Raw genomic sequence first — 13,746 nt, forward strand, 5'->3', positions numbered from 1 at the left:
TTTGAAGCGGGATGGCGCCCTCTATAGGTGGTTTTTGGTATTCATTTTTTATTTTTTAATAATTCATTTTTTTGTAATATAGGTGTTTTCACATGATGTGCTTTCATACCCCTGAGGAGGTAGAGATTCTAAGTCGTCCCATGATGTGTCTTCATACCCCTGAGGAGGTAGAGAGTCTAGGTTATTTATACTTAGATAGATAGGTAAATAGTTAGTTAAGGTCGGTTGTTTGTAGTTACATTGTTTTTTTGAATGGTTTCTGCTTTTCTACTCCTGTGGACCAGTTACGAGGAAGTTACACTCTAGACCAGGCTTAGGCTTAGGTTCTGGCTTTGGGTTTTGCGGGCGGCCACTCCCCAGTAGGTTAGTACTAGTTTGGTATAGAGTGGTCGGCGGCTGGGGGGGTGCACGGTCCTCATCCATTGCTTGGCTTCCTACTGGGTCTAGAGGCAGAAAAGATAACCATTATGGGCTCAAGGGACCACTCCAGTTTCCAGATTTGTTTGTGCTGATGTTCACCCGTTCCCCTGAGGAGGTATGAGGGGTCACGTCGTAATCTAGTTTTTAACCTGATGTGCATCCATACCCCTGAGGAGGTAGAAGAGGGCACAATTATTTTAATAATTCATCTCTTTGTAATATAAGTGCTTCCCATGATGTGCTTTCATACCCCTGAGGGGGTAGAGAATCTAAGTCGTCACATGATGTGCCTTCAAACCCCTGTGGAGGTAGAGAATTTTATTCATTATTTGGTCCATTCTTTTGAAGCGGGATGGCGCCCTCTATAGGTGGTTTTTGGTATTCATTTTTTATTTTTTAATAATTCATTTTTTTGTAATATAGGTGTTTTCGCTTTGGGTTTTGCGGGCGGCCACTCCCCAGTAGGTTAGTACTAGTTTGGTATAGAGTGGTCGGCGGCTGGGGGGGTGCACGGTCCTCATCCATTGCTTGGCTTCCTACTGGGTCTAGAGGCAGAAAAGAGAACCATTATGGGCTCAAGGGACCACTCCAGTTTCCAGATTTGTTTGTGCTGATGTTCACCCGTACCCCTGAGGAGGTATGAGGGGTCACGTCGTCATCTAGTTTTTAACCTGATGTGCATCCATACCCCTGAGGGGGTAGAGGGGGGCACAATTATTTTAATAATTCATCTCTTTGTAATATAAGTGTTTCACATGATGTGCTTTCATACCCCTGAGGAGGTAGAGAATTTAAGTCGTCACATGATGTGCCTTCAAACCCCTGTGGAGGTAGAGAATTTTATTCATTATTTGGTCCATTCTTTTGAAGCGGGATGGCGCCCTCTATAGGTGGTTTTTGGTATTCATTTTTTATTTTTTAATAATTCATTTTTTTGTAATATAGGTGTTTTCACATGGTGTGCTTTCATACCCCTGAGGAGGTAGAGATTCTAAGTCGTCACATGATGTGTCTTCATACCCCTGAGGAGGTAGAGAGTCTAGGTTATTTATACCTAGATAGATAGGTAAATAGTTGGTTAAGGTCGGTTGTTTGTAGTTACATTGTTTTTGAATGGTTTCTGCTTTTCTACTCCTGTGGACCAGTTACGAGGAAGTTACACTCTAGACCAGGCTTAGGCTTACGTTCTGGCTTTGGGTTTTGCGGGCGGCCACTCCCCAGTAGGTTAGTACTAGTTTGGTATAGAGTGGTCGGCGGCTGGGGGGGTGCACGGTCCTCATCCATTGCTTGGCTTCCTACTGGGTCTAGAGGCAGAAAAGAGAACCATTATGGGCTCAAGGGACCACTCCAGTTTCCAGATTTGTTTGTGCTGATGTTCACCCGTACCCCTGAGGAGGTATGAGGGGTCACGTCGTCATCTAGTTTTTAACCTGATGTGCATCCATACCCCTGAGGAGGTAGAGGGGGGCACAATTATTTTAATAATTCATCTCTTTGTAATATAAGTGTTTCACATGATGTGCTTTCATACCCCTGAGGAGGTAGAGAATTTAAGTCGTCACATGATGTGCCTTCAAACCCCTGTGGAGGTAGAGAATTTTATTCATTATTTGGTCCATTCTTTTGAAGCGGGATGGCGCCCTCTATAGGTGGTTTTTGGTATTCATTTTTTATTTTTTAATAATTCATTTTTTTGTAATATAGGTGTTTTCACATGGTGTGCTTTCATACCCCTGAGGAGGTAGAGATTCTAAGTCGTCACATGATGTGTCTTCATACCCCTGAGGAGGTAGAGAGTCTAGGTTATTTATACCTAGATAGATAGGTAAATAGTTGGTTAAGGTCGGTTGTTTGTAGTTACATTGTTTTTGAATGGTTTCTGCTTTTCTACTCCTGTGGACCAGTTACGAGGAAGTTACACTCTAGACCAGGCTTAGGCTTACGTTCTGGCTTTGGGTTTTGCGGGCGGCCACTCCCCAGTAGGTTAGTACTAGTTTGGTATAGAGTGGTCGGCGGCTGGGGGGGTGCACGGTCCTCATCCATTGCTTGGCTTCCTACTGGGTCTAGAGGCAGAAAAGAGAACCATTATGGGCTCAAGGGACCACTCCAGTTTCCAGATTTGTTTGTGCTGATGTTCACCCGTACCCCTGAGGAGGTATGAGGGGTCACGTCGTCATCTAGTTTTTAACCTGATGTGCATCCATACCCCTGAGGAGGTAGAGGAGGGCACAGTTATTTTAATAATTCATCTCTTTGTAATGTAAGTGTTTCACATGATGTGCTTTCATACCCCTGAGGAGGTAGAGAATTTAAGTCGTCACATGATGTGCCTTCAAACCCCTGTGGAGGTAGAGAATTTTATTCATTATTTGGTCCATTCTTTTGAAGCGGGATGGCGCCCTCTATAGGTGGTTTTTTGGTATTTATTTTTTATTTTTTAATAATTCATTTTTTTGTAATATAGGTGTTTTCACATGGTGTGCTTTCATACCCCTGAGGAGGTAGAGATTCTAAGTCGTCACATGATGTGTCTTCATACCCCTGAGGAGGTAGAGAGTCTAGGTTATTTATACCTAGATAGATAGGTAAATAGTTAGTTAAGGTCGGTTGTTTGTAGTTACATTGTTTTTGAATGGTTTCTGCTTTTCTACTCCTGTGGACCAGTTACGAGGAAGTTACACTCTAGACCAGGCTTAGGCTTAGGTTCTGGCTTTGGGTTTTGCGGGCGGCCACTCCCCAGTAGGTTAGTACTAGTTTGGTATAGAGTGGTCGGCGGCTGGGGGGGTGCACGGTCCTCATCCATTGCTTGGCTTCCTACTGGGTCTAGAGGCAGAAAAGAGAACCATTATGGGCTCAAGGGACCACTCCAGTTTCCAGATTTGTTTGTGCTGATGTTCACCCGTACCCCTGAGGAGGTATGAGGGGTCACGTCGTCATCTAGTTTTTAACCTGATGTGCATCCATACCCCTGAGGAGGTAGAGGGGGGCACAATTATTTTAATAATTCATCTCTTTGTAATATAAGTGTTTCACATGATGTGCTTTCATACCCCTGAGGAGGTAGAGAATTTAAGTCGTCACATGATGTGCCTTCAAACCCCTGTGGAGGTAGAGAATTTTATTCGTTATTTGGTCCATTCTTTTGAAGCGGGATGGCGCCCTCTATAGGTGGTTTTTGGTATTCATTTTTTATTTTTTAATAATTCATTTTTTTGTAATATAGGTGTTTTCACATGGTGTGCTTTCATACCCCTGAGGAGGTAGAGATTCTAAGTCGTCACATGATGTGTCTTCATACCCCTGAGGAGGTAGAGAGTCTAGGTTATTTATACTTAGATAGATAGGTAAATAGTTAGTTAAGGTCGGTTGTTTGTAGTTACATTGTTTTTGAATGGTTTCTGCTTTTCTACTCCTGTGGACCAGTTACGAGGAAGTTACACTCTAGACCAGGCTTAGGCTTAGGTTCGGGCTTTGGATTTTGCGGGCGGCCACTCCCCAGTAGGTTAGTACTAGTTTGGTATAGAGTGGTCGGCGGCTGGGGGGGTGCACGGTCCTCATCCATTGCTTGGCTTCCTACTGGGTCTAGAGGCAGAAAAGAGAACCATTATGGGCTCAAGGGACCACTCCAGTTTCCAGATTTGTTTGTGCTGATGTTCACCCGTTCCCCTGAGGAGGTATGAGGGGTCACGTCGTAATCTAGTTTTTAACCTGATGTGCATCCATACCCCTGAGGAGGTAGAAGGGGGCACAATTATTTTAATAATTCATCTCTTTGTAATATAAGTGCTTCACATGATGTGCTTTCATACCCCTGAGGAGGTAGAGAATCTAAGTCGTCACATGATGTGCCTTCAAACCCCTGTGGAGGTAGAGAATTTTGTTCATTATTTGGTCCATTTTTTTGAAGCGGGATGGCGCCCTCTATAGGTGGTTTTTGGTATTCATTTTTTTATTTTTTAATAATAAATTTTTTTTGTAATATAGGTGTTTTCACATGGTGTGCTTTCATACCCCTGAGGAGGTAGAGATTCTAAGTCGTCACATGATGTGTCTTTATACCCCTGAGGAGGTAGAGAGTCTAGGTTATTTATACTTAGATAGATAGGTAAATAGTTAGTTAAGGTCGGTTGTTTGTAGTTACATTGTTTTTGAATGGTTTCTGCTTTTCTACTCCTGTGGACCAGTTATGAGGAAGTTACACTCTAGACCAGGCTTAGGCTTAGGTTCTGGCTTTGGGTTTTGCGGGCGGTCACTCCCCAGTAGGTTAGTACTAGTTTGGTATAGAGTGGTCGGCGGCTGGGGGGGTGCACGGTCCTCATCCATTGCTTGGCTTCCTACTGGGTCTAGAGGCAGAAAATTTTTTTAATTTTTTATAATAAATTTTTTTGTAATATAGGTGTTTTCACATGATGTGCTTTCATACCCCTGAGGAGGTAGATAATCTAAGTCGTCACATGATGTGTCTTCATACCCCTGAGGAGGTAGAGAATTTTTATTTCAAATTTCAATTTCCAAATTGTAAATTCCAAATTTCAATTTTTCAAATTTCAATTTCCAATTTTCAATGTTTCAAATTTCAAATTTCAACTTCCAGATTTCAAATTTCAATTTTTTCTTTTTTTCTTTTTTTTCTTTTTCTTTTTGTTTTTCTTTTTGTTTTCAATTTTCATATGATGTGCTTTCATACCCCTGAGGAGGTAGATAATCTAAGTTGTCACATGATGTATGTCTTCATACCCCTGAGGAGGTAGACAATTTAATTTTTAATTTCAAATTTCAATTTCCAGATTTCAAATTTCAAATTTTAATTTTTTTTATTTTCAAATTTTTCAAATTCCAATTTTTCCATTTTTAATTTGGTGGTGGTTCTATTCTGGGTTCCGGATTTGTTCTGTGTTCTTTTTTTTGTGGAGGTGGAAATTTGGATGTGACTAGAAGGTCCTTAAGGGTTTTGTTCCTTCTGTATGCTGAGATGATTTTGCAGTCCTTTAACGGTTGTGCCTGGGTGAAATTTTTCTTCAGTAGGGTGTTTATGTCTGTGGTGTATTGCGAGTAGGTTGTTATTAGGGGTAGGAGTGAAGGTTGTAGTGTTGTTGTGTCCTGTGGTGTTTTTCTTTTGAGGTAATTCTGTTTTGCATGTTTTAGTTCCTGTCTTGTGTATCCTCTGGTTCTGAGGGCTGCGCATAGGGTTTTGCACGCCTCCTCCCTGTCTGTGTCCTGGCTGCAGATTCTGTGGAATCTTAGGAATTGGGCTTTGAGGAGTCCCTTGAAAGTGTGTTTTGGGTGGAAGCTATTTCTGTGTAATAGGGCGTGGGTGTCTGTGGGTTTGAAGAACACCTTGGTTTCTAGAATCCCGGTATTTTCGAAGTTGGTTCCCTTGTACGTTATTGTGTCCAGGAATTCCACTTCGTTTTTATGTGTGATGTACTTAACTGTTATGGAGTCGTGGTGTTGGTTCATCTTGTCTATGAATTTTTGGAATTGGGGGAGGCCGTGTGGCCAGGTGCCCCAGATATCGTCGAGGTATCTGAAGTATTTGGTTGGTAGGTATGGGCATTTTGGAAAGAGGGTTTCTTCCCATTCTGCCATATAGATGTCGGCCTAGGCTGGTGCGAATTTTTTGCCCATTGCTGTGCCCTTTGTTTGTAGGTACCACTTGTCGTCAAACAGAAAGCCTATGGAGATGTTTACCTTCTTTGCAGGGCTATAACTTTTTAAATTGTATTGCTATATTGACATTACTATGGCCCATTCAACATCGATTATCTATCGTTCCGGATGTGGGAACGTTAAATTTTTTCATTCATACATTGTTGTGTTAATACAGTCTTGAATATAAGTATGTTTATAAGCTTTTTTGCTGTAATTCCAAAAACGCTAGTTATAGGCCCAAACGCATATGATAGATTATCGATTGCCGTTTCTTTCCTATACACGCTATATAATTTAAATTTATATGATCGGTATACATTATGCTTAATCATGCGTGGAGGAAATACTAATACTAATACTCCACGGATACCCTGTAAATGCTCTCTCTGCCCATAGGTTAAATAACACTTTACAGATAGGGATGCCCCGATCGATCGGCCACCGATCGTTATCGGCCGATACTCAGTATAAATATGCAATCTGTGAATTCCGATAATGAGTCATATTCGCCGATCGCGGAAACCGATCAAGCGAAGATCTCACTCGCTGTCTGTCTCAGACACACACGACCTGCAAACTGCCGCTGCTCCTCCTCCCGTAGGCCCCGCCCGCCCCCGTGTAGAGTTTGTAAACACTGAGGACTGAGAGGAGGCTCCTCTGCTCGAGTCTGTAGTGCATTCGACCCGAGCTAACGTTAGCTACCTAGCTATCGTTACTGTTTAAACAAAATTACCCAGTCAACTATTCACGTTTAGTAGGCATTGTCTAACGGTATTTAGCCGGCTAGCTACTGATAGCTCCTGATATCAACAAATTATCCAGAAAGTCTAGTAGTCCATGTTCATACCTCCGTTAGCTTGCGTTAGCTGACGTTAGTTCTCTGTTCAAAACGAAATGTCCCATTGAACTAAAGTTTTGTCTTAACGTCATCTAGCCGGCTAGCAGTAGCTACAGATAGCTCTTGATATCAATGTCTTATAACATTGATTTAATGCGTATTCGAGCTGAGGGCTTGCTGAATGTGAAATGACCAAAGAACCGTAATGTTACCAATAGGGTCCAGCTGCAGGGCAGGAGAATCCTTTTTGGAGCTGGAGGCTACTAGAGTACACACAGACAGTGGAGCTGTTTGCAGATAGCGAGCATTTTGACTTGTTGCGTGGTGGCGATGTCTCGCAGATAATACAAGTACAAGTCTAATTATATACTATATATATTTTATTAAAAAAAAAAAAAAAAAATTATATAACACAATTTTAATTTCTTTTTAATCAAAAACAATCGGTATCGGATCGGTATCGGCCGATATGGCTCACGACGATCGGTGATCGGTATCGGTGGCAAAAAACGTGATCGGAGCATCCCTATTTACAGATAATTTAAAGTAAGCCGTGGGACCCAACAAGCCAGTTTGCACACTAGTACATTTACACCAATGCAGTTACTCAGGAATAACCCAGATCTGCTGCCAATATAAATGAGTCACTCTGTTGAGTTACGGGTAGTACCCGGGTTGGCTTTGTGTAAAAGGGTTAAAAAAAACTTTAATTGATGATTGTCCTTTTCTCATTCTCTTCCCTAGGCCTCTAATCTTCCCCGGTTGTCATCTAAACTAGGCGCCTGCCTGCATCCCCATCAGTGTAGACTGGGAGGGGAAAGGGAAGGGTATGTTATGCAGACAAAAACATAACATTTGACCTCAAAATCTAAATTTGTATTTAGTCTGAAAATGTATGCATCATTATATCAGTATAAATGGTGATGGCTTGGGTATAAATTGCCCCTTAACCCTTTCAGTGCCACGGACGACATATCTAATTTTATCAGCCCCCCCCGTTGAGTGCCCACGACGACAAATATCTTTTTATTGTTTTATTAGCGATCTGAATTCATATTTCATCAACCGAGTCTCCCGTTGGTACACCAGCCCCTACAGGAGCTCAGAATGGGAAAAAGCGCCCCCTATCGTCTATCCCTGTGTAACTGCAGGTCAGTCGCTTAGACTGACCTGGGATCTGTAGATATGTAGAGGCGGAGCCAGCTGGCTCCTTGTGCTGGCAAGAAGTCTGATCAACATGGAAGTCATCGCGGGACGGGAATCAGCCTGGAATATATATTCACAGCAGCCAATAATCAATCAATAAGCTGCGATATTTGGAATGGCGATCGGCGATCAGGAATTGGAATAATCTTTTTGGAGAACATCTGATCTGAGGTAAGGAATCTATTTTACCAGTCTTGGGATAATCAGAGTTGTATTCGCTGAGATCCCAGCGGTTGCCCTATGTGTGAGCGATCGCTGATGAGGAAATAAGAGAATCGATTTTTCAGCTTGCGTCTATAGCGTGCATACGTACACATATACTATCGATAATCTAGCGTTTATTTGAAAACGATTCATAAATAGGCCGAAAAATTACAACGTTTGTGTATTCTAGAATATTCCAGTAAATGTCTTTGATCATGGAATCTTTATATTTTCCTTGAAAACGAGGGCTTTTCAAAATGCTATAAAACGAAAATGAACCGATAAAAAAACAATCCGCTTCGACAATGTTGACTGCAAATGAGTCATTGATAAGCGACGGGCAGATTAGACAAATAGCCATAATTTAAAACATAGATTAGGCGTTTTTAATGCTAACATTGAAGTGGATGGTGGCATTCAACGGGTAAATCAAGGTTAATCAAGGGCTCTGAAAGTGTTAACATGGGACAGACCTGCATCAATGACCCATGAGCAAGGGATGTCAATGTAAAAGGGGTCTTCGTTAGTCATTCATTTCAGTTTTTTTGTGCTTAAAACTCCCCCTCTTAAATGAAAGTTAATTCTCCGTTAATGTAGCTGTGACAGCAATAGAGTATTATACCTTGTGTACAAAACATCAGGGACATCATGCTAAAGAAACCCCTTTGCATCAGTAAAGCCTGCAGGATTATCAAGGGCCCCAGCCATAAACTGCCTCAGCTGATAGCCTGATACCGTCCGGCAAACGGTACCACAGCCTCAAGCCCCTCAAAGACAGTTTTCCCCCAGGCAGTCAGACTCATGAACAAATAATACTAACAACTTGCCACCTGCCTGCCGACTACTCTCTCACACACACTCCACTTTACACACACAACAGTTTATACAGTACAGTATTATAGCTTTCAATGATATTTATTGTTGTTTTTAGCTGCCGTTTTTGTGTTGCTTTTATTGTTTGTTTTGTTGTATTGCCATCGCTGCTGAACCAAACACGATATTTTTCACTCATGATGTGGCAGTAAAGAGAGATTACGCGTGCGGCGCGAGTCTGACTAAATGGAGCGCACACTGCAATGCACTGTAGGCTACTTTGCTTCAGGTACTATAGTTCGATTGCATTCACACCAACAGCAAACGCAACATGCTCCACTTTGAAACGGACCAAGTCCCAACTTAGAGGACCATGGTTCGGTTGTTTGGTCCTCACAATAGTTTGGTTTGTGTTCACACCTCTCCAAACGAAACTGACTATTGATTTAAAGGGACCATGGTTCACTTAAAACGGACCAAACAGGGTAGGTGTGAACGTGCCCTTAGAAATCACCACACAGTGTTGACATGATGGTAAAAAAAAACTTCAAAGCTGGGTTCATGAATCTGAAATCAGTGATTATAATTCAGTTATTCACTTCTTATTCATAGAAAGTGCACTGTTCCTAATATTATGTAGACTCAGTGCATTAACAACTTTGCGAATGCGTGAACCATAATATGGCTATAATGAGAGCACCTGTACCAATAATGCATAGGTGCAAATCCCCCATGTCTTAGAAAGTGTATATGAAAGGATACATCGAAGGGGCAACAACTCGTTTATGTATTCCAGCAAAGAACAGCGCTATTAGAGTGATACAGCTGATTGTGAAAAACGGATGATTCCACAACGACGAAAAGAAGGACACCTGCGTAGCAATAGAAAATAATTAAATGACATTGAAGAGAAAACTGTGCAAATCAATGTGTGTTAAGTCACAAAACTCTAGATGCATCTGTGGAAAAAGTAAGTGTTACCTTCTGCGTGTCAGGGTCTATCAACCAGTTCCAAGCCCCGGTGGCCGTACAGACAGACACCACTATCAAAATCACTGAAATTAAATATGACAACAGTGGTGGAGAAAACAAAGGAATAATGAGTCGAATTATCATAAAAAAAACAACGTACTATAGACTCATAAACACAATCCCTCTCTCAATCATCACGTATTACACTAGAAGTGTGTGGTGGTGTCTTTATCTGCAGAGACCCCTTCCTCTGCCTGGATTCTCTTATTTTGCTGTGCTCAGGAAGTATCTGGGCATCAACTTTTGCTCAATGAATGCATGTGGGGCCGTCTGTGGTTCTCTACTCCAGTTTTCAAAAAGAAAATGCCAGCTTGTTCGCTGTCAACTTTCTCTAACTAAAATATGTTTCTGACAACATTTTAGTGACAAGTTTGATTGATCATATTTGATCTGCAATACCTAGTTTGACAGTTTGCTGCAGTCTATGTAAACATGTTGTTTTGGTGGTGCTCTATTGACATCTAGTGGCTGAAACTACTTAGTATGCCTTTAAGATATTAGACTTGTCAGAGCAGGGTGTGGTCCTTGTGGTCATGTTCTATGTAAAAAGAGTTACTCACTTCTCCAGCGACCCGTCGCAGGTTGCAAGCAGGAGACATATTCTGTCAGTCTTCTCTCAAAGGCCTTTAGGTCTACAAAGACAAAGGGACGTGTTCACTAAATGTTCTGCAGTGCTATTCCTCTTGTATCATATGAACACAAATACAGATGTTTAACATGCAACTTGCCTTACTAGGGAATGTTTACAATGTCAAGTAAAAAAATAAAACATTCATCTTCCCCTAAAAAGGGGAGTTTGACCCATTTTAATAATTCACACATGTTATTTCTCCTGTGACCCAGGACTGTTCATTGAATATTTGTGAAGATGCACCCCACTGAAAGCTAGAACTTACTCAATTGAGAGAACCCTCACATTTGCTATACAAGATTTGTGGCTGTTCCATAGACAAAGGAGCACCGACTTTGTTGTCTACTGAGCATTGTGTGAAGGGGGATCGTGAATTATGTTGGATGGTGAAGCAATGAGTTAACTAATAAAATGAGTCCATGACAAAGATGTTTCATCTTCTGCAGATAACTGATACACAGCTTAGCAAAAGGGAGCAACTAACGTTACACTGGGTAACGTAGCCTATGTGACTAGAAGAAAAAACATTTATCTACATAGTACAATGTTGCATGAACTACTGGCACGGCACTGACTGGTACTGCCTGGCAGCTAGTGGAAGCTCAGGTAACGTTAGCACAACAAGTACTGGTAGAATGATCTAGCGTGGACCACAAGCTAACCGAAGCTATCGAACTAGCTGGTTACTCCTCTGTAAAAGGCATATTCAGCACTCTGTTTCGAAGGATCAACGTACCCTTGGTTAATAGACAAAGCATATTATAACAAGTGGTTATGATAAAATGTGCTAGTTTGCTTTGCCATGTCCCCTAACGTTACCTTCGGCCTGTTCCAAGGAATTCATGGCTCAAGCTGCTCCCCGGCTGCTAGTTGACTTAACGCGCAGACGCTGCTTCTCCTTGAGCAACTGAAGCAGCCAGAACCCAGCGGTGATTGGCTAGTGGCTACCTTCGTAAACTGCAACGTCATTGGTTAAACGGTTCTTCTTCTTCTTCTTCTTCTTCTTCTTCTTCTTCTTCTTCTTCTTCTTCTTCTTCTTCTTCTTCTTCTTCTTCTTCTTCTTCTTCTTCTTCTTCTTCTTCTTCTTCTTCTTCTTCTTCTTCTTCTTCGTTTTCTTCTTCTTCTTCTTCTTCTTCTTCTGTGAGGTTGAACAGCGGTTGGCATTCACAATTCGTGTATTACCGCCATCTATTGGACTAACAATTTATTTGGATCATACTAAAATTATGTAGGTATACATCTTCCTCCAGAGTCTGAGCTATTGAGCTCTGCCTCCCTAAGAATTTTCACAATTTTTTGTTTTACATAATATGAAACTACAGGTTCATACCTTCAAAATAAGCCATCAATTGTAAAATTCGAGCCGTTTTTAATCAATGTCTTATGAAACATTCTGGTAAAATCCTTACCAAGTCGCAGCAGGAGGGTCTGAAAGGTGAATTCAGCTAAATGATAAGAGAACTACACTCTCTCCCAGGATGCAATGTGATCAATGTCACTAGACCAATTCACACCTGGAACAAAGGCCCAGTTTATAGTCTGTTGTTCCTTTGTTATTCCAATGACTGGACACACACACACAGACTGAAGTATTGTTGGTATTCCATATTGTAACTATATTTATTGTAAGGCAAATATAACTGAGAGACTGAAGTACCCTATAAATATGTACAGCAGGGAACAATTAGGACTGAATGGGGGTAGTTAGTGTGATCAATACAGTATAGGTTTGTAGCCCGCTTGAATGAACTGTAACTAGTAAGAGTAGGTAAGGGATACGTACATTGACATTTACATTTAGTCATTTAGCTGACGCTTTTATCCAAAGCGACTTACAAGGGGGGAGGAAAAAGTTTGCAACCTTGAAAAATATGAGGTTCTCCTTCGATTTGATCTGACATTAAAATGACCACAAGCCTAATATGTTTTTCCCTTATTCATTTTCATTCAAAATAAATAAAATGACCACCCTGTAAGGTTTGGCTCTTTCCCCACCACAGGCTTCTTGAAGTACTGTGATGATTGGTCCGCTGCTCTCCCACTCGCTCTGTCCCTTTAAGTTTTCTGTTAATCATTTCATTCCCCTATTCACACGCTTCTTCCCAGAGACGTCGTTGATTGGTTCTCTCCCGTCCACACGCTTTTCAATCACATTCCCCAGCTGTCACTGCTTGTCAATCAATCAATCCCGTATTATTTATACCCCGTTTCCCCACTCAAGTTTGTTGGATCGTTTTGATATTTCTCTGTTTGCATTCTCCGTTCCTGCTGCTGCTGCTGTTTGCGCTCTGTGCTTTACCTCCAGGATATTCCAAGAAGCCTTCCTCTTGGACACCTTTTCCCCGTGGCGACGCGCTCGCTCCGCTGCTGTTCCAGCACCATTACGCACTACGTCTGGGTGAGTTTTTTACTGACTGTCTTGATCAAATTCCGTTTTCGTGTGTTTCTATAACACTGAAGATTACCACCTTTTTTATCAGACAGTCACTCACCCAGCGTTCGCCTTTTTGTTGTTCTCACTGGGATAATATTTTGGGACTTTACATCTCCCACTGTGTGTTGTTTCACACCGAAGATATTATTCACATTGGATTGTTTTTTGGACTTCACTCTCAGTGTCTATTTTTTGTACCGAAGATATTTACTTGGGATTGTGTTTTGGAACAGTGCTCACTGTGTGTATTTACACGAAGAGATTCACTTGGGATTGTGTTTTGGAACTTTGCTTACTGTGTGTATTTACACGAAGATTAGTTCACTTGGATAACTTTTGTATTTGGGTACAAGTTACCTCTCCTGTTCTCCTGCTCGTTCCACCTGCACCCTTGTTGACTCGCTCCCTCTCTCTCTCTCTCGGTCCCGCAACACTTCGGAGATTCTGCCGAGAGAGGTCTGCAGAGCGGCTCAGACGTCAGCATCTGCTACCCCCTACTACCACCACAGGAGAAGC

At 41.7% G+C, this 13,746-nt stretch overlaps 1 protein-coding gene across 1 annotated transcript in view; it reads right to left on the bottom strand.

Annotated features, from left to right (window-relative positions):
- cnep1r1 (CTD nuclear envelope phosphatase 1 regulatory subunit 1) overlaps positions 1–11,839 on the bottom strand; it is a 32,803-nt gene extending 20,964 nt beyond the window's left edge. The window contains exons 1-4 of the mRNA XM_084337543.1: positions 11,616–11,839; positions 10,726–10,797; positions 10,115–10,188; positions 9,896–10,005 (exon numbers count right to left, since the gene is read on the bottom strand). Of these exons, the coding sequence (XP_084193669.1) occupies positions 9,896–10,005; positions 10,115–10,188; positions 10,726–10,797; positions 11,616–11,640 (281 nt within the window). The 5' untranslated portion in view covers positions 11,641–11,839. The remainder of the gene's footprint in view (positions 1–9,895; positions 10,006–10,114; positions 10,189–10,725; positions 10,798–11,615) is intronic.
- Between the last annotated feature and the right edge of the window lie 1,907 nt (positions 11,840–13,746).

Source organism: Notolepis coatsorum (assembly GCF_963971535.1).
Source record: "Notolepis coatsorum genome assembly, chromosome: 20".
NCBI classification, from domain to species: Eukaryota; Metazoa; Chordata; class Actinopteri; order Aulopiformes; family Paralepididae; genus Notolepis; species Notolepis coatsorum.